Below are 21380 nucleotides of genomic sequence, written 5' to 3'. Positions count from 1 at the left end.
GACCTGAATTCCATCCCTGGAACCCACAGAAAGGTGTAAAGAAAACCAATTGTGAGAATTGTTTTCCAACCTACACATGAGCTGTGACACACATGTACCAGCACTCACATCACATGCACAGTAAGACTCTCTGAAAATATTCTTGTGTCTGTATCTTTCTCTTTTTCTGAGAAACTTTCAGTTTGAGGCATTGGAATATACAAAGAAATATTCAGTTGTCCTGGTTTCCTCTCGTGCTGGGATAACACCACGACCAAAAGCAAACTAAGAGAGGAGAGTTTATTCCAGCTAAAGGTCACGTCTACCATTGCAGGAGGTCAGGGCTGGAGACTCGGACAAGTGCTTGAAGCAGAGACCTCGGAGGAATGCTGACTTGGGCTTGTGTGCCTGGACATGAGAGCCCTCGTTAACTTCAACTGGCAACTTAAGAGCCTAGAATGGAGTCTCAGTTGAGGAATTACCCAGATTGCATTAGCCTGTAGTAACGTCTGGGGTATTTTCTTTTTTTTCTTGATTCCAGCCTGTTGTTGGCAGCATCATTCCCTGCACACGTGGTCCAGGGCTGTATAAGGAAGCTAGCTAAACATGACCTGAGTGAACCCCGGTCAGCAGTGTTCTTACTAGGCTCCTGTTGTAAATTCCTGATTTCCTCCTGGTTTCACGTTTGAGCCAAGGTCCGAGGGAGGATGGGGACGTCTAGTGGTGAGCCTTACATAAAAAGGCTCACGTCGGTCTCCGTGAGTCTCACTCACTACCTCAGATACCTGATCCTAGGGTTCTGTGGGAGTTGGTTTTCTCTGTCCACCACATGGTTCGAGGGCTGGAACTCGGGTTGTCAGGCTTAACCACCGAGCCACCTCACCTGGCCCTCATGAGTATATCTTAAAAATTGGCCAGGCAGTAGAGGTGATGGCACATACCTTTAATACCAGCACTCGGGAGGCAGAGGCAGGCATATCTTTGTGCATTCAAGGCCAGCCTGATCTACAGAGGAAGTTCAGGACAGCCAGGGCTACCCAGAGAAATCCTGTCTCGGAAAAAAACAAAAAAAAAAAAACAAAAAAAAACAAAGGCTGGAGAGAAGGCTCAGAGGTTAAGAGCACTGCTTGCTCTTCCAGAGGTCACAACTTCAATTCCCAGCAACCACATGGTGGCTCATAACCATCTATAATGAGATCCAGTGCCCTCTTCTGGCATTCAGGTGTACATGCAGGCATAACGTTGTATACATAATAAATAAATAAATCTTAAAAAAACAAACAAAAAAGGATTATACAGGCTGTGGCCCATGCCTGTAATCCCAGCACTCAGGGAGGCAGAGGCAAGTGAATCTCTGTGAGTTGGAGGCCAGCTTGGTCTACAAAGTGATTCCAGGACAGCCGAGGCTACACAGAAAAGCCCTGTTTCAAAAAAAAAAGGCCAATTATCAGGGCCTAGAGAGATGGCTCAGAGGCTAAGAACACTTGTTTTGTTGAGGAACCTGAACTGGGTTCATTTCCTCAGTGGCTCATAACTCCAGTACTATAACTCCAGGTCCAGGGGATCTGACTCTCTCCTTTGACCCCTGAGGCCACTAGACACAAGCAAAACATTCATACACATAAAAGTAAATAAATACAAAAGCAAAATATATCTTTAAAGCATCTAGTTTGGATAATTGTGATTTTTAATTCACTTCTGTGTTTTTCTTTCAGTGATTCCTTATAGATCAGTGATCATTCCAATAAAAAAGCTGAGCAATGCAATGATTACATCAAACCCGTGGATCTGTGTTTCAGGAGAGCTGGGTGACACCGGGATAATGCAGATTCCAAAAAACCTGCTTGAGATGACTTTCGAGGTTTGTCAGCTAACACCGTGTTGCGTTCTGCAGAGGGACTCTGCTTTTATTCTTCCGTTCTCTTAAACAAATTAAATAAAGGAATATGCAGACATACAGGATCATTTTGTTATCATATGCTTCTAATTGTCTAAAGCAGCTTATGTGAGTTTGCTTTATATTTTTGTTGTTAAGCCCAATTTTTCTGCCTGATTTACCAGATCCTATTCCTTAATTTCCAGTGCCTAACGTAGAACATGGCAAACAGAAAATGTTTAAAAAAAAAATAAAAATGCTTTCGCTAAAGTGTTCCTTCGGACCAGAAATTTGACGTCCATGCTTATGGCATTTGAAGCATATAGTTGCATTAGAGAATGGTTTTGTTTGGTTTTCCAGACAGGGTTTCTCTGTGTAGCTCTGGCTGTCCTGAACTTGCTCTGTAGACCAGGTTGGGCTTGAACTCAGAGATCCACCTGCCTCTGACTCCTGAGTGCTGGGATTAAAGGCCTGGCTCCTGTAGATATAATTTTTTGTATTGTCAGTTTTGGGGTCTCATCTAGTAGAGTATTTCCCTATGTTTGAATCCATATTCAGGTTGGTACTGACTTGCCAGGAATAAGGCAGACAACCTCTGTTTCAGGAGATAATCTCTGTTCTCATTCATGTTCCTGGGGCGTAGGACTAGCCATTTACGCTTGGAATCAGACTGCTCCCGCAATGGTCCATTTGGCTTTCTATGTGTGGTAGACTCACATCTATCTATAGGTAAAAGCTAAAGCCTTGTCTTTTCTTGACCTACCAGTTATGGAACAGAAACTACATTTAAGTCCCATCTTCTTTCTCTCTCTCTGTGGCATCCCCCCCTCAGCTGGGTCACATGATGCCTTTCATTGATACACAAAAAAGACAAGTGCTTTTACAGCCTGTAATTCTGATGTTTCAGTCCAGCATAGAGTAAGCCTGTGATCATTTGTTTGTTTGGTTTTGGTTTTGGTTTTGGTTTGGTTTGGTTTTTTGAGATAGCGTTTCTCTGTGTAGCCTTGGCTGTCTGGAGCTTGTTCTGTAGACCAGGCTGGCCTCAAACTCACAAAGATTCCCCTGTCTCTGCCTCCCAAGTGCACCACCACCACCCAGCGCTTTATCAGATTTTTAAGTGAGGATTTAATTAGCATCCATTTTTGCAATTTCTGTTACCATTGCTTTGTTTTGTACTTGTGCACAGAGGGCCAGCAAGGACATTGATTAACCACAGTGTACTTATCATTTCACTTTCTGCAGTTTTGGTACCTGGCGTTAATTATGATCCAAAAACATTAAGGGGATATTTCAAAAAAAGAAATGTCATAGAAGCTGAGCTTGGTGCTATATTCTTACAACCTTGGCATTTGGAAAGCAGACACAGGAATGTCAGAAGATCAAGGCCATCCTCAGCCACATAACGGGTTTGAGACCAGCCTGGGTTACATGAGTTTATGTCTTAAAAGACAAAAAATAAATAAAATAAGCCAGGCATGATAGCACATGCCTGACATCCTAGCATTCAGGAGACAGAAGCAGAACTGCTGCAAGTTCAAGGCTGTCCTGAGCTATGTAAAGAAACTATCTCAAAAAGACAAAAATTACAGTTTTTGAAGATGGGAATTGTTTAAACATTATTGGGTTTTGTTACACAAAGAAACAAACCCAGGCTCTTACACGTGGTTAGAAAGCATTCTGCCATTGAGCCACACCCTCAGAACACAATTTTCTAAGTTGTTTTTGTGCACCATTATGAACAGCATAATGGAATCTGTGGTGTCCCTGTGCCAGCCAGAGTTCTGTCTTTGTCTGGCACGTCTGTCCTGAATGTGCTGCCCCCCCCAGTAGTGACTCAGAAGGTGTGGCAGTTGCTTGTGTTTGTGTAGCCTGTGTTTTACTTACGCATGGCTCCACAGCTAAGCGTAGTGCTGCAGAGAAGGATCCATGGCAAACTCTGACGTGTGGCAACATTGCAAAGCATGTAGGAAGAATGCCGTGTATGTGGGTTTGCACCACGAGGAGCCTTAGAGAAGATCTGTACAAATAGCTTCTAAAGCTTCTCTAGTAGATCAAGGCCTTGAAAATGCTAGACAGGCACTTACGGCACAAGTCATTATCAGGGGCTCTGATTCTGGATTCCCCAAGTAGAAGTGTCCCTTCTCCAGCGTTCTTGTAGTCAACGTACATCCGCCATCTCATTGTATGAAGAAGGTTCCCCAAGAGCAAAGACTACATGGATACTGTCTACATACTAAACTTAACGTATTGTAGGTCTCTGTAAGTATTAGATGGAGCCAGTGTCCACTGATAAAGCTGAACGGGATAGAAAAGAATTGCGTAGGAGAGTAATTTGTCGTCCTGTCTCTGCAGTGCCCGAACCTGGGAAAGCTTACTACAGTTCAGATTGGCCATGATAACTCTGGACTGTTAGCTAAATGGCTAGTGGATTGTGTCATGGTCAGAAACGAAATCACAGGACACACATATAGGTGAGTAAATGGATTTAGGAGCAAAATTCTTTGTTTTAAAGCTCTTTAGATAACAAAACTTTTAAAATTTTCTTCCTAAAGCTTTCCCACTGCCTCCTGAACTAGTTTTTTATGTTGGGGAGTATATTATTTTGTTCTATTTATACAACATACAGTCAGACTGGTGTGGATGTTACACCTTAAATCCCAGAACTCAGGAGGCAGAGAGAGGCAGATCTCGATGAGTCTGAGGCTAGCCTGGTCTACAAAGCAAGTTTGAGAACAGCCAGAGCTGCACATACAGAATGATGAGCAGGAGGAGGAGGAAGAGGAGAATGGTAGCAAAAATTCTTTTTGAACAGACAGATTGAGGCTGGAGAGATGGCTCAGCAATTAAGAGCACTTGCTATTCTTCCAGATGACCCAAGTTCAGATCTCAGACTACACCTCACTTAGCTCACAGCTGCCTGGAACTGCATCTCCAGGGATACAGTTCCTTCTATGGGATGCCATGTGTGCTCAGTGCATCTGCATGCTTCTGCACGCAATCTGCACACACACAAATGCGCACATGCACAGACATATATATACACACAAGTAAGAAAAGATATTTAATCTTTGATTAAAAAAAACAAACAAAAACCATCCTGTGGAGTCCAGAGAAATGGCTGATGGTTAAGGGGACTGGATGCTCCCAGGTCCCAGCACCCACATAACAGCTCACAATCAATCAACTGTAACTCTAGTTCCAGAGATCCCATATTCTCTGTAGGCATGGCCATACACATGGCACACAGATGTGCATGCAGACAAACACTCAGACACATAAAATAATATATATATATGTATATACTTTTTTATTTATTTATTTTTTAGTTTAAGCATATGTTTAAAGCCAGGCGAGGTGGTGCATGCCTATAATCCCAGCAGAAGGCAGAAGCAGGTGGATCTCTGTGAGTTTGAGACCAGCCTGGTCTACACAGAGAAAGAGTCCAGGACTGCCAGGGCTACACAGAGAAATTGTGCCTTGTAAAACCAAAAAGACAGCCGGGTGCGGTGGCATACAACTGTGATCCCTGTGCTCAGGGAGTCAGAGGCAGTCGGATCTCTGTGAGTTCAAGGCCAGCCTGGTCTACGAAGCAGGTCCAGGACAGCCCAGGCTACACAGAGAAACACTGTCTCAAAAAAACAAAACAAAATGTAGATTCACAGGATCTCTGGAGACCAAAAGGTAAGTTCACAACAAGAAAAGTAGATTCAAAAGATTTCAGATGAAGAGAGTTTTTCTTCCCCTATTAGGTTCCCTTGTGGGCGGTGGCTTGGGAAAGGCATTGATGATGGCAGCTTGGAGAGAATTCTTATTGGAGAATTGATGACACCAGCTTCAGATGAAGACCTGGGAAAGCAGTGTCGGACTCCACCACAGCAGAAATCTCCCACAACAACCAGGAGACTGAGTATTACCTCACTAACAGGAAAGAGCACCAGTGAGTTGTTTCCAGTGTGCTGCAGCAGTACAGGCTCCATTTTTCAGAAAACAGTGGGGTTAGTGCATTACGCCAAGAAGATTGAAAAAGAGGGGCTGGGAAGATGGCTCAGAAGGTAGAGTGCTTTTTTCCCAAGCATAGGGATCTGAGTTTGATTCCCAGTACCCAAGGGAAAAGCTTCAGGCTTGCATCTGTAAGCCCAGTGCTGGGAGGGTTGGGCAGGGGTGGAGACACCACTCGGGGACCAGCCAGCTCAGGCCAATTAATGAACGCCAGCTTCAGTGAGAGACCCTGTCTCCAGAGCTGGGAGGGATAAGGGACTGGAGAGGTGGCTCAGCAGGGAAGAGCACAGCTTGTTTCTCCAAAGAACCCGAATTCCATTCCTACCACCTCCGCCAGGCGGCTTACAACCACCTGGAACTCCAGCCTACAGGGACGAAACCTCTGCGGGCAGAGCTCTCATATGTACATACCTGACCCCAGCCATGTATGTGCACATGGCTAGAGTAAGACAATAAACTTGAAAAGCAAGACTCGAGGGCTTGTTTAGAGAGAAAACATGAGTAAGGAAGCTGGCTCCACTGGTAACGTGCTTGCTGCACAGGCCTGAGGACCGGAGGCTGGGCTCCAGTGCCTGTGCACAGCCTAACTTCAGAGTCAGGTGGCTTCCCAAAGCTGAGACGTGGCCAGTAGATGAGCTGTGGTCAGTAAGAGACCCTGGCTCAAAAATAAGGTGGAGCCTGTTAGAGGAGGACACCCAGCACCTTCAGGTGTGCATGAGAGTGTGCACACGCACACACACACAGGTGCGTCCACAGGCACACGTGCTGGGCATGGTGGTGCACGCCTATAATTCCAGCTCTTGGGGATGCAGGGGCAGGCAGATCACTGTGTGTTCAAAGCGAGTCTACGGGAGCCAAGGCTACACAGAGAAGTTCTGTCTCAAAAACCCAAAAGAAGGAGAAAGAAACAAAGACAGAAAGAGAGAGAGAGAGAAACAAAGAGTAAGCACACACATATCCTCTCATTCCACATATCCTCTCATTACTTTTGAGAGTCTCACTATGGCTGGCCTGGCACTCACTATGTAGATCAGGCTGGCCTTGAACTTTCAGAGATCTACCTGCTTCTGCCTCTGAAGTGCTAGGATTAAAAGTGTGTCCTGCCATGCCTAGCCTAAGAAACTATCACACACTTTTATACTCTGTATAAAAGGACAGCTGTGTGTGCTGTGTGTTCTACTAATCAGTTTCCCTGGGCCAGGGCCTCACTCTGTACCTCATGTGGCCTGAAACTTAGCACATAGACCAGGCTGTCCTTGAACTCAGAGGTTTGCCTACCTTTGCCTCTGCCTTCCAAGGGCTAGTATTAAAGATATGCAGTACCACACCCAACACCCCCCCACACACACACCATTTTTCTCTTATTACCTTTTTCTATTTCTGACTCTAGATAAAGTTTGCTTGCTTTTTTAAAAACACTTATTTATTTACTTATTTATTTTGGTTTTTTGAAACAGGATTTCTCTATGTAAAAAGCCCTGACTTTTTTTGGACAATTTGTAGACCAGGCTGGCCTGGAGCTCACAGAGATCCCGCCCAGCATGCTTTTTCTTTTCTTTCTTATTTTATTTTATTTTAAAACTATAATTAGGATTGGGACTGTCTTCGTTACTGCGTACTCTACTGCCGTGACAAAACACCATGACCTAAGCAACTTATAGAAAAAAACATTTAATCCAAACAGTAGTGACTCATGTATTTAATCCCAGCACTCAGGAGGCAGAGGCACAAGGAATTCTGAGTTCAAAGCAGCCTGGTCTACAGAGCAAGTTCTAGGACAACCAGGACTACACTAAGAGAAACCCTGTCTTGAAAAATCCAACAAGAAAAAGCATTTAACTGGGGCCTTGCCTGGTTTCAGAGGGTTAGTCCATGATCATCATGATGGCAGCAGGCAGGCATGGCACCCGGTAGCAGCTAAGAGCTCACATCTGATCCACAAGTTGGAGACAGAAAGAAAGCCACTGGGCCTGGCATGGGCTTTTGAAATCTCAAAGCTCCTGAGGCTGGAGAGATGCCTCGGCTGTTAAGAGCACTGGCTATTCTACCAGAGGTCCTGAGTTCAAAACCCAGCACCTACATGGTGGCTCCCAACCATGTGTAACCGTAGTCCCACAGGATCTGATGCCCTGTTCTGATTACAGGTGTACACGCAGAGAAAATTTACACACATATGTACATACATGCAGCTTTCAAACCTCAAAGCCCTTCCTCAGTGTCACACATTCTCCAACAAGGCCACACATCCTGGTCCTTCATAAACAGTTCACAAACTGGGAAGTAGAAATTCTAGTTGAGCTCATGGAGGCCATCTTAACTCAAACCACCACGTGGATGTGCCTCTTGGTGGACTTATCTAGCAAAAAGGAAGTTTGCAGTTCAGCTGTCAGCTGGACATAAAGCAGGCATAGTGGCTCGTGTTCATAATTCTGCTGTTTAAGATGTCAGAATGGTAGGATCAGAAGTGCAAAGCACGTCTCAAATGCACAGTGTATACAATGCCAGCTGGGACTTCGAAGGACCCTAAAATAAACAAACTAGTCCTAGTATGTGGTAGGCAAGGTGACTTTGTCTTAAGTTACTTTTCTTTTGCTGTGGTGAAAATGCCACGACCAAGGGAAATTCTAAAAGAAAGCATTTAACTTGGGTTGATAGTTTCAGTGGGTGTGTCTTTCTGGCAGGAATCATGGCAGCAGGCAGGCATGGTTCTGAAGCAGTAGATGAAAGCTTACACCTTGAACCACAGTCTTAAGAAAGAGGTGGAGGCTGTAACCAGTAATAATGGTGTGAGCTTTTGAAACCTCAAATCCCACCCGGAGTAACATGCCTCTTCCAACAAGGCCATGCTTCTAATCCCTCCCAAACAGTTCCACCAAGTGGGGACCAAGCACTGAAGTATATGAGCCCTTGGGGGTCACTCTCATTCAGACCACTGCAGTGATTCAGGTGCCATTGAGGGAGTCCACCACGCTGACAAAAAGAGGCATCAGTGAACAAGTGCTCACTGGAGGAGCAGAGCAAGGAGAATGACCAGTCAGGAAGGGAAGGAAGCCTGACTTCAGGCCCAGGCACAAGATGGTGTCTGTATCACCTTTTTTCTTTAATACAACAGAGAACATCACACAGGTCTCTGGCAGCCTCAGGCCCTTAGCAGGGAACTTGGAGTTTCACTCCTCAGTTCACTCCAGGAGTTTCTTCCCAGTTCACTCCTCGAGTCTGGAGTGTTGGCACGTCCTGAGAGGAGCCCCGCCAGGAGATGGCACCGAGTATCTTGTTCAGTTTTCTCAGAGAGGAGTACTTTGTTTTTGTTTTTTTCTCCATTATTTTCAGTTGAGAAAAGCCGGAGGGAATTAGAGCCTTGGCTTGGGTTGTCGTTTGCAGTAGTGTGGTTGGGATTTGAGTCTCGGTTCTCCTGGGTATTTTCCAGTACATCACGAGCCGTTGGACTTGGCCTGTTTGTCCAGTGGCAAACCCCATGGAATCTCTGGAAAAGGCAGCTTGCTTGGATGAAGTATTTTCTGCAGAGACTTACAGTTGACTACCCCATAGTATTTTGGTTTATTTATCTTACACTCAGTTATTTTGCAGAACCCAGTGCTGGACAGATCCAGGAAGGGATGGGAGAAGCTGTGAACAACATTGTGAAGCATTTTCACAAACCTGAAAAAGAGGTATTATGGGCCGTAAAACCCTGTGGTGGGACTTTTTGTGTTGTTGTTTTTGTTTTTTTGTTTGTTTTGTTTTGTTTTTTTGAGTCAGGCTTTGTCTTTGTAGCCCTGGCTGTCCTGGAACTTGCTCTGTAGAACAGGCTGGCCTTGGACTCACAGCGATCCGCCTGCCTCTGCCTCCCATGTGTTGGGATTAAAAGTGTATACCACCACAGCTGGGCTCATTTGTAACCTTTCTAGTGACTACAAAAACAGTCTGTTGGGCTGTCTTCAGGTCGTGTTTCTCGGTGTGGTTATTTGGGGGAGGTGGAGGGTTGTGAGCCGTGGTGCGAGTACTGGGAACTGAACCCAGGTCCTCTGGAGAGATAGCCAGTGCTCCTTCCCACTGAGCCGTGTTTCCAGCCCCTGTAGTGTTTTTTAAGCATAGAAGCAACAGAGTTCTCTTGTCTCTGTGTTAACATTGTGCTCTACAGAGAGGAAGCCTCACAGTGCTGCTGTGTGGAGAAAATGGCCTGGTTGCTGCACTTGAACAAGTTTTTCATCATGGGTTCAAGTCTGCCCGCATCTTTCACAAGAATGTCTTCATCTGGGACTTCGTAGGTAAATTAAGTAGATGCATGATATTATAACATGACTGAAGTGTTTCTTTAAAAACTCAGAAAGCCAACATTTTGAATGAATAAAAAGTGATAATAAGCAGTGAGGTGCACCTGTGATCCCAGTACTCAGGAGGTGGAGGCAGACGGATCTCTGAGTTTGCAACCAGCCTGGGCTACAGCCAGGACCAGCATGGATGCACAGAGAAACCCTGTCTCAAAAAACAAACAAACAAAAAGAGTAGTACTAAGCTAACATGTTTTGAACTAATGAGAGCTCAACAGATAAAGTACTGAGACTGAGCCTTGGAGCCTGCCAGGTGAAGGAGAGAACTGACTCCCACAAGTTACCCTCACACAGCCACACATGAAATACATAGTAAAGAAATTAAATAGGGGTCCAGAGTGAGGGCACATTAGTTAAGAGCACTTGCGGCTCTTCCAGAGGACCTGGGTTCAGTTCCCAGCACCCACATGACAACACACAACTCTCATTAATTCTCTCTAGAGGATCTGATACACTTTGCTGGCATCTGAAGTGCTGCCCTCCCACAGTACACACACATACACGTAGAATAAAGGCAAAACTCCCATACACATAACATAAAAGCATGATAAATTTTGTGATTTTTAAGTATATGAAATTCTAGAACTCCCAGTTTCTTTACAGGTTCAGTGAATCATTTTGTGTTTGTAAATTGAATTCAGAACTTTCAAGCAAAGGAAGTTGACAAGGCACCTAAGGGTGATTTTTCCCCTTTCTGGAAAGCTTGCATGTTACTGCTTCTGACTGCTGTCTACATACTGTCTCTCTTCTCAGATTTCCTCCATAAGGTCCATTTCAGTACACTAATAATGTTGTTGAAGGCTATTCCAGAAGAGGGCACTGTCTGCAGATGATCGTTGTTTCCTTATTCCTGAAAGGCACTGTTATCTCCTTTCCTTTCTTCCTCCCTTTCTTTGCTCTCTTCTTTTTCTTTCCTCTTTCTTTCTTTTTTTTATGCCAATTTCTATTTCATGAAGGTATTTAAGAAGAATAAACTTTCCAACCTTCTGAATGTGGTCTTGATTAGAATATAAACTTCCAGGCTTGGCGGCACTGCCTTTAATCCCAGCAACAGGGAGCATATTGCTCTGTGATGAACCACAGATCTCTGTAATTCATCTGAAATAAGTGATAAAGTCAGGGTTTGGGTTAGAGGCTTCATGAAGGGTGATTTTACTACTTATAAAGTTCTGACGTTTCTGTGTGAGCTGCTGTACTGATGAGTCTGCTTGTCTTCCTCAGAGAAAGCAGTGGCTTATTTTGAAACCACTGACCAGATTTTAGACAATGAAGCTGATGTGCTCGTTCAGAAATCATCCTGCAAAACCTTCTGCCACTATGTGAATGCTATTAATACTGCACCCAGGAACATTGGGAAGGATGGCAAATTCCAGATTCTAGTTTGCCTTGGAACAAGGTATAGAGTCAAAGTTATGCTTTACTATATGTGTTACATTCATTGCATGAGTCTAGAAAAGGTTACACCAGATTCTGACTTTTCTCTTAGGTTTCTTTATTCCAGCTTTTATTATGAGACTGCTGTTTCCTGGGTACCTTTCTGTTATAGTTACAACTTATCTACACATCTTAAAAAAAAAAAGATTTCTGTATTTTTATTTTGTGTATAAATGTTTTATCTTCCCGGGCGTGGTAGCTCACAACATTAATCCCAGCACTAAGGAAGCAGAGACATGCAGATCATGACTTCAAGACCAGCCTGGTCTACAAATCTAGCTCCAAGACAGCCACTGCTACAGAGAGAAATCCTGTCTCCAAGAGCCAAAACTAAACAAACAAGCAAACAAACATGTTTTTGCATGCATGTGTGTATGTGCTAAGTGCTGGGTACCTGCAGACCCTGGAAGAGGTGCTAGATCTTCTGGGACTGGAGGTGAAGTCAGTTACGAGCATCACGTGGGTCCTAGAAAATGAACCTGGATCATCAGCAAGTGCTAGCAACACAGAACCACTTCTCCACCCCAGCTACCTACTTTATAAGGAAGGAAGCAGGAAATGGATGAGACCCAAATACATTTGCAAACTATCCTAAAGTCACATAGTAAGAAAACAGCTATTCCTCATGGCACTGCTCTATAATCCTATCTCCTGGGGAGGCAAAGGCAGAAAAGTCAATTTGGAGCTTGCTTTAACTGCAGAGCAAGTTTAAAAAAGCTAATATAAACCTTAAGCAAGAGAATTAAGAAAAATGGACACACTTAAGTAAAGAAGTGAGATACACCCAAGTGTGAGAACAAGCTCCTCACAGGGGAGTTGTGGAAAGGGAGATGCCCAGTGTGGGTTCAGCATCAGCCATGTGCGCCATTCTGGTGGGCCTCAAGTTACATTTCAAAAGGGTTCTAAGAAACTTCTTTCTTTTCTTTTTTTTCTTTCTGTTTTTTGATAAAGTTGAGGTTATAGGGAGTTTCTGGAGAAGCCTTGAACGGAGTTATAATCTGATAGAGTAAAGTTAGGGTTTGCACACGGCATTTGCACAAGGGGTTTACAACATGTCTTTTTCCCATAAATAGGGCTTCTGGCAAGATGCCCAGAAAGTTACAGGTTTCCATCTGGGAAAGGAGAAAGGCTTTAAGTGGTTGTTAATTGTGCTAGCATTCCTGCTTCTCTGCTGGTCAGATTCTGGGTGATTTTGCTCTTCACCTTGCTTAATTGCTTGTTTGTTTGTTTGTTTGTTTTTGAGCCAGTGCTGTGAAGTCCTGTTGTCCTGTTACTTACAGTGTAGACTGGACTGGCTTTGAACGCTTCTGCCTCCCAAGTGGTGGGATTACAGGCATGCGCCAACATGGTGGTGGCTGTCTGTTTTTTAATGCTTTTAAATTACATTTATGTATTTATCTATTTAGTGTGTGTAGGAGACAGGGGGTGGGGGCCATGGCAGGACACCTTTATGGAGGTCAGAGGACAGTTTTAAGAATCTATGTGGAAACCAGGGCTCAAACCCAAGTCATTAGACTTGGCAGCAAGCACCATTGCCCACTATTCCATCTTGCCAGCCCTACTCTTTCTCTCTCTCTTTTTTCTTTTCCTTCCTTCCTTCTTTCTTTTTTTTTTCTTTTCTTTTCTTTCTTGTAGAGAAGCTTGGGATGTAAATCAGTGGTAGAGAGCTTGCCTAGAGTGCACAAAGTCCTGGGATTCTACCCCAGCACAACCAAAAAATATAATAATAGTAACATAAAAAATTAAAGGACATAAACTGCTGTTTAACATTGAAGTTATGAAAGTCTGCCTCTAATTCATTCACTCATTTAGTATTCTCTCACCACCCCTATCACTCTGGGTAAAGCTGACGCCAGAATGAGTTAAATAAGGAGACCTTATTTCAAAAACCAGAAAAACTAAGCAGAACAAAAAGAGGCAGAGAGAAGCTCAGCAGAAAGTGCTTGCTTGGCCAGCCCTTATTCAAGAGGGATTGATGGATTGCTGGGGAATACAGAGTTAATTAGCCGAGTAATTCACTGAATGAAAAAATGACATAAAAGGAGCATGTGATTATTGTAAAGCACGGAGAAGTTTGTATTGTAAATATAAGGGAAAAGCAGGCAGAGGGAAGAGCCCAGGCTGGACATGGCCACCTGAGCAGGGGCAGAGAGAAGGCGGAGGGAGAACAAGAGAGGGGAGGCAGGAATCAAAAGCAACAGCCTGGGCCAAAAGGCTTGCGTAGTCAAAATGGCCAGGGGATCAGGTTGAGGGAAGAGAAGGCCCGAAAAGGAAAAGGTTTAGGGTAGATGGGCTACCTATGCAGGGAGGAACCGCAGGTAATAAGTGAGGCTGGTCCTGGGTTTGAGACCTAACATTTACAAACAGACAAAAGAGGCAACAACAACTAGGTGGGCAGTGGTGACACACGCCTTGAATGCCAGCACTTAGGAGGCAGAGGCAGGGGGATCTCTGAGTTCAAGGCTAGCTTGGTCTACAGAGTGAGTTCTAGGACAGCCAAGGCAATACAGAGAAAAAAAAACAAAAAAACAAAATTAGAGGCAACGACCTGGTGAAAGGGTGGGCAAGGAGAGTTGAGGTCCTTGCACAAGAGACAGAGTGGCAGGGTCTCTGAAGAGAGAAATTAGAGCCCACTCAGTACATACAAGCCTGCAGCTAGGCTCTGACTGCCAGGCAGGCAGGAGTGGGGAACAGGAAGTGTGACCAACACCCTTACTTCCAGTCTGTACTGACGTCAACACAGAACTGAGTGGGACGGGACACCCATCTAGCTCCTACCCTCCCAACTGAAAACACTGGTATATACACATTGTGTATTGGTTTTGCCTAACTGTGGGTCACAGCTTGTGCCACAACAAGCCGGGTTCAGCCACCTATGATGGTTAAGCCAAGTAAAAGAGCCAAAGTTAGAGTGAAAAGCAGGAGTGAAGAGATGGCTTAGCAGTCAAAAGTGCTCGCTGCTCTTCCGCAGGGCCCAAGTTCAATTCCCAGCACCCACATTAGGCAACAAACAACCTCCTGTAACTAGCTCCAGGGGGTGTGATTCTCCACTTCTGGCCTTCATAGTCACTATGCGCACATACACACTCACACAGGCACACAAATAATAATTACAAAAGTGAAAAGACGTTTATGCAAGATGGCCACAGTGGAAAGAGAGACGGATATAAAAATACATATGCCCAGTCCTTCTTAGGGCCTGACTTGGGGAAAATGACCAAGCTGTGGTCCCACCCATCATTGGCCAAGCTCCCAAGTGTCTCCTACAAGGTTAAATTACAAGTTGTAAGTGGTGGTGGTCGTGATCGTCTTCTCCTCCTTCTCCTCCTCCTCCCCTTCTTCCTCCTCCTTCTCTTCTTCCTCTTCTTTCTCTTCCTCCTTCTCCTCTCCTTCCTCCTTCTTCCTCCTCCTTCTCTTCTTCCTCTTCTTTCTCTTCCTCCTTCTCCTCCTTATTCTTCCTCTTCCTTCTCTTCCTCTTCTTCTTCCTCCTCCTTCTCCTCTTATTCTTCCTCTTCCTTCTCCTCTTCTTCCTCTTTCTTCTCCTCCTCCTGCTCCTTCTCATCCTCCTCTTCTTCCTTCTCCTCCTTTCCTCTTCCTCCTCTTTCTCCCCTTCTCCTCTTTCTCCTCTTCTTCCTTCTCCCTTCTCCTCTTCCTTTTTCTTCTCCTTCTCCTCTTCTCCTTCTCCTTCTCTTTTTTTTCCTGGGAAAATTCTTCCTCTAACTTCCTCCAAGACTTTAGCCTTCTCCAAGGAAAACATTCCTTGGGAAATGTCTTTATTTTACTTTATTTTGAGACGGGGTTTCACTGTGTAGGTCTGACTAGCCTAGAACTTATTCTATAGATGGAGCTGGCCTCAAACTCACAGAACTATGCCTGCCTCTGCTTCCCAAGTGCTTGGACTAAGCAAGCATGTGCTGCCACCACCGCTGCTCCTAGAACTCTTCATTTACTGTGCCGCTGTGTCAGTAGAGTGATAATTAAAGGGGAAGAAGGACACAGGAGGCAGCTATACTGCGTGTCTGCCAGAGTATAGCTGCTGTTTCTGTTTGCCCGCAGGGATCACCTGCTCCCACAGTGGATTCCGTTGTTGGCAGAGTGCCCTGCTATCGCTCGAATGTATGAAGAGAGTGCACTCCTTCGAGACCACATGACTGTCAACTCCCTCATCCGGGTTCTGCAGACCATAAAGGATTTCACCATAGTCTTAGAAGGATCACTAATCAAAGGGGTAGATGTGTAAACCAGGCGACAGAAGCTCTTCATCCTCCCCTGGCTTCCAAGTCCTCCTCAGCTTTGGGGACCTGTTTGGACTGCGCTGACCATAGTGGGCCCTGCTGGGGCAGTGCACTGGAAGCCCCAGTTTGAACAATCTCCACTCTGCAGACAAGGCAAAGTGCTGTATTGTAGTTCATTTGAACCCAAAATTTAGTATAAAATAGAGTATTTTCATGTGTTAGAAGTGTGTAAATATGCTATCTTTAAGAAATTATATTACTGTAATAAGATACTTTTCTTAGGTTGAATATTCCCGTGACTTAAAATAAGTAGCTTAACAATGTCGGGGGTGGGAGAATGGTGCTAGTCGGGAAGAAGCCAGCTATTGTAAATAGTGCCACCCAGGCACTTCTCTTCCCTCCAGGTAGAACTAGAATGCTTTGTTTGGAAGCAGCCTTCCTCCTGGAGTTCTCATCCTGTGTGTCCTGAATGTGCATAGCTCTTCACAATGTACAAAGTCCTCATGGTATCTTTAAGTTATAAATCACTTAATGAGTCATTCTTCCAGTTTTGCGAAAAATTTTCAGATGGCATAAAGAAAAAAAAATTAAAGTATTTTAAATACCAAATCACAGGGAGGCTTGGTGGCTCACACCTTAAATCCTAGCACTGGGAGGCAGAGGCAGGTGGATCTTTCAGAATTGCAGGCCAGACAGCTACATAGAAGATGCTGTGTGTTCGAGCACACAGGCACACACATACCCAGAGAGTGTGCAAGCGAGCGTGCACACGTGTGCAAATACCGGATCCCAAGAGCTTGGCTAATTAGAAAGAACACAAGAAGCTCTGAGAAGCATGGAACTATAACATCTTTACTTTGGAAAGATTAACCTGGTTTATTACTGTTGTTTGACAGTACTTTGGAGATAATGAATTTTCTCGTATCAGCCATACACTCAGAATAAGTGCAAGAAGAAGTGTGACTTGGGACTTTTAACTGAGCCATCCAAACCCTGTAACAGAGATAAACTGCCAGCTCTGTCTTTGTTAGATTCCAGCCACCCGCTCTGCTGCCCATCCCCCCTCAGGAAACGGAAGGAATGTGGAAGGAGGGGGGTCTCTGTGTGATTTGGAATGCTTTTGTGAAAGTATTTGTTGACCATGATAATGCAAATAACAGAAGCAGAGAGAAAGAATGAAGGCTTTCTGGGTGTTTCAGGGAAATGTAAAGCTGTGGCCCAGAAACGTTAAAAGCTACTGCAGCAGGCTGAGGAGGCAAGTTGTTGAGACAATTTGGGAAGCCCTGAAGTTATAACTTTCTAGTTTGGTAGCTTACTTACTTAAGTTAAATAAATATGTTAACAATTACATAAGTCGTTATCTTCTGGTAAATAAGTGGCAGAACTATAATTAGGCACTGGCACCTTGTTAGTAGCAAAATCGCCCCAGAAGAGCTCCAGGTTTTATTCCCTGTTGTAGCTGAAAACCAGAGCCACAGGCTCTCAGGGTCCTGGGCTCTTGCCACCAGTGTTGTCTTCCTTATTTACTGGAGGAGGAAACTAAGAGATAGGTGCTTCAGTGCCCTTGTCAGGAACCATATAAAGCCAGGGAACAGCTCCTGGGAGTGTGAGGAAAAGGGTTGCTGAAGGTACACTTAGGAAGGGCTTAGAACATGTTTCTAGATGACCTGGCTAAGCCAGAGATTTGTTTACATAAAACACAAGTGTTTATAGAAGTCTGAGACTATCCAAGGGACAGCTCTCCTATGGGAAACATCCAGAAGCTGTGTGTGCACGCTCCATACCAAGTTTTGTTGTCACTTTTCCCATAGGGCTGACGGCCGGACAGATCCACGGCTGAGTCTGCTGCAGCCTCTTCATGCTGTACGTGGAAATAGAACACTTAAGAATCAAAGAGACTCACTCTTGCCTCTCCCCCTGACAGCACAGGGTTTAGGCTTTATGCTTTTCACCACACTAGACTGCATAAAACCAACCTTCAAGACTTATTAGTATTTTCCTGTTGAATTTTTATTTGCCTGTGCGGATAAGAAGCAATATTCCTGCGATACTTAGTAAGGATTGGTATTTAAGTTAAATTGTCTTGTTTTGTTTTTGTTTGTGAAACAGGATCTCACTGTAGCCTTGGCTGGCCTTGGAACTCATTTGTAGACCAGGCTGACCCGGAACTCACAGATCTACCTCCCTCTACCTCCTAAGCGAGCGGATTCAAGTGAGTGCTCTGCCTAGCACACTGATCTTAACCTCTTAGACATTAGTTTGTTGTAAAAGTGGGAGCAGAGTTACATTCCAGCTTGGGTTTAAAACTTACTTAAAAAGTAATACCAAAAGCAAAAAAGTTACCTATAAGGTTTTGTTCCACATGATATCATTTGGATAGACTAGTGAAATAACTGATTAAAAATACCAAGCACTGTCTCAGAGGCTGCCCTTCTCCTTGGTACAGCATCTGCTCACACGGCTGGGCCTTGGTGGAGCCCATTCCTGTGAATTTCCCATTGCTGGTAAAGTCTAGCCTTACAGAATAAGTCTAATATGTAGACACCATACAGACCTTAGGGGGGGATAAATAAGGGAACACTTCCACTGAGTTTGGGCTTACCTACTGCAAATGATCAGGAAGTCAGACTTCTTGTGTGCCCATAACAAACTGAACCCGTACGAGAAACGCTCATCTCACAGCACGAGCGGACTCTTCCCAAGCTGGCTTTGTCGGGATCTACAGCAGGCATCCTTCTTGCTGTGCTTTCCTCTTCTTTTTCTTTTTAACTAGTCCAATGCTTTAGAATCACCTCAGAGCAAATGATAATCAAAACCACTTCTTTTTATGTGTTTGTCCAAATAAATTCAAAGCAAAATACCTGGGACCAAAATTAATATTCCCATAGTGAGGTTAAAACACCTTGTTTAAAAGTTAAATGTGCAAGGAGAGATGGTTGTGCAGTTAAGAGCACTGGCTGCTCTGGCAGAGGACTGAGGTTCAGCTGCCAGCACCCACATAGTAACAAAGCCCCCTGTTAGCGCAGTTCCCGAGGATCTGATGCCCTCTTCTGACCTTCGTGGGCACCCAGCCTGGTGAACATATATACATGTAGGCAAAACACTCATAAAAGAAATTTTTAATAATATTAAATATGCAGTGTCTGGTAGAGTGCTTATGTAGCATGTACAAAACCCTGGGTTCTGTCTACAGCAAGCAAAAATAAAACTGCCAAAATCTTAACCTCTTCAAAAGCTTATTCTCCAAGTATTTTTCTTGAGTACTGAGATCTCTGATCTCAACCTTCATGTCACCGTCCTGGTGGCCTTACAACAGTTTGCATATCAGGTGTGAAGACCTCCCCATGATTTATGAGGGTGCCTAGCACCCTACAGTGACTGAGCTTCTCCACATGAAGTATGTGGAGTGAGAAAGTGGACTACCAGGAGCAAGGAAAGCCCCCTTCCCCGACCCTCTTTCACAATGGGAGTGAAAATCTGACAGAGGAAACCTAAAATTGCAATGGTTGAAATTCATCTAAAATTCACTTTAAATGTTTTCTAGCTCTGTGGGATTTATTTAACATGACTTTAAAGGAAAAAAAAATTGTGTGTGTTTTGGGTTTTTTTTTGTGTGTGTGTATATTTTGGGGTTTGTTTTGTTTTGTTGAGACAGGGTTTCTCCGTGTAGCTGTGGCTGTCCTGGAACTCACTTTGTAGACCAGGCTGGCCTCAAACTCAGAGAGGTCCATCTGCTGCTGCCGCCTGAGTGCTGGCATTAAAGTCGTGCACCACCATGGCCCGGCTGAGGAAAATATTTTAATGAACTTCTAGAACACTGTATGAATAATACTCAGTTGCTTCTATTTCCTTTTCTGACAATAAGCACATGTATAAATGTTATGAAAAATATCTAGCATGTGTCAGTATCTAAAATATGAGGCAGTACACAAAGACATCAAATCCCCAGGGAAATATTATAACAGCATTGGGAATAGAGCTCTTTATAATGTGAATATCTTCTAAGAACAATGGATTCTCAGTAGATTCTTCATTTAGGGAATTGTGAGTATTTTCTGAAGCTTGTCTACCTTTTTCATGGCGTTGAAAGGACATTCTGAACTTATATATTTCAGTATTAACACACCTTTATTGATTGACAGCAGTGCTCTCTTCTGCTTTGATAAATACTAGCTCCAAGCCTCTGTCTTTTTTTGTTTGTTTGGTTGGTTGGCTTCGTTTTAGTTTTGATTTCTTAAGAAAGAGTTTTTACATAGGCCTGGCTGTTGTGGAACCAACTGTGTAGACCAGGCTGGCCTTGAATTCATAGACATCCATCTGCCCCTGCCTCCCCAGTACTAGAATCAAAGGTGTGCACCACAACACCTGGCAAGCATCTGCATCTTTAGAAATCTTTGTTTCTTGTGTAACTATTTTTTGCATTATCATTTAGCATAACTGGGAGATAGAAAAACAAAACTTATGTCTCTAATTAGTATTAAAAAAACATATCCAAATCTGCTGAATCCTAAACTGAATTTTAAACTTTTTAAAGAGGTGTGCTTTTGTAGTGTGATGGGAGGGATCTAAGAAGGGCTGGAGTGGAGCTCGGTGGTATATATGCTTCACATACAGACACAGGGTCCTGGGTGCAGCACCCCAGAAAAAGAGAGACAGTAAATCCAAGTATGATTGTACCTTCCCAAATCTGATTTCTCAAGGATAAGATGGAATCTGAGTTCAGAGGACACACTGAGGTATTTGTGTTCATATCAGACTGAAAAAAATGTTCCAAATAAACTTCCCTCCTCTTTAAAAGGGTTCTAGCATATCCTCAGCTAATTAGGAAGAAGCCATGCTTGGCCCAGGGCCTTCTGGGTTGGATCCAACATGTATTTTAAACAAATCTTGATATGGATAGTAAGGAGTTTCTGTTGTCAGTCAAATGAAGGTGTTAAAAAAAATTATTAAGCTACACATGAGCCACATACAAAGATATCCTATGTTCGTTTTTGTTTTTAATTACTATTTCTGCATTTAAATTACACTGTTTTTCTTTGTATTATTAACAATGTATGTCAGAACTGGAACTTTCTCCCCCTCCCCATCTGAACATAATATAAAATCTGAAGAGTATTGTGATATTAAGCACTTTAACATATCAAACAAGCTGACATGACATGAATTTTTCAGGTTTTGGAGTACATTTAAATATGACTTTTCATGCTTTGTTCTTTACGAATAAAACTGTGGGGTTGATACTTTGTTGTTTTGTTTCATTATTGGTGGAGATTACTAAAAGTTTTGCAAGAGACTTAAAAGCAAGAGTTAAAACCAAAACCATTATTTAGAAAAGGAGGAAGGAAAATCCTGCTGAACATATAATTATCCAGTGAAGGTGGGGAAAGTGAACTCTACCTCACCCCTTGCAGAAAAGACTATTCTTTTTGGAATTTGCGGTATTAAGGCCTTCAATTTAATTAGATGAGTTCTACCCATTTTGGGGAGGGTGGGATGCAGGGAACAAGGGCCTTGCACATGCTAGGG

At 43.7% G+C, this 21380-nt stretch overlaps 1 protein-coding gene across 2 annotated transcripts in view; it reads left to right on the top strand.

Moving 5' to 3' along the window:
• The window catches only part of Dennd5b (DENN domain containing 5B), a 125164-nt gene extending 104070 nt beyond the window's left edge, over positions 1-21094 (top strand). For both annotated transcript variants that reach the window (XM_021636450.2, XM_021636449.2), the window contains 7 exons: positions 1695-1840; positions 4208-4326; positions 5605-5792; positions 9443-9525; positions 9996-10122; positions 11407-11581; positions 15676-21094. In XM_021636450.2, the coding sequence (XP_021492125.1) occupies positions 1695-1840; positions 4208-4326; positions 5605-5792; positions 9443-9525; positions 9996-10122; positions 11407-11581; positions 15676-15859 (1022 nt within the window). In that variant the 3' untranslated portion in view covers positions 15860-21094. The remainder of the gene's footprint in view (positions 1-1694; positions 1841-4207; positions 4327-5604; positions 5793-9442; positions 9526-9995; positions 10123-11406; positions 11582-15675) is intronic.
• The last annotated feature ends 286 nt before the right edge of the window (positions 21095-21380 follow it).

The sequence above is a fragment of the Meriones unguiculatus genome, chromosome 5 (assembly GCF_030254825.1).
Source record: "Meriones unguiculatus strain TT.TT164.6M chromosome 5, Bangor_MerUng_6.1, whole genome shotgun sequence".
Lineage (NCBI taxonomy): Eukaryota > Metazoa > Chordata > Mammalia > Rodentia > Muridae > Meriones > Meriones unguiculatus.
The sequence above is the reverse complement of the archived record's forward strand: the minus strand, read 5'-3'. Positions and strand labels throughout refer to the sequence as shown.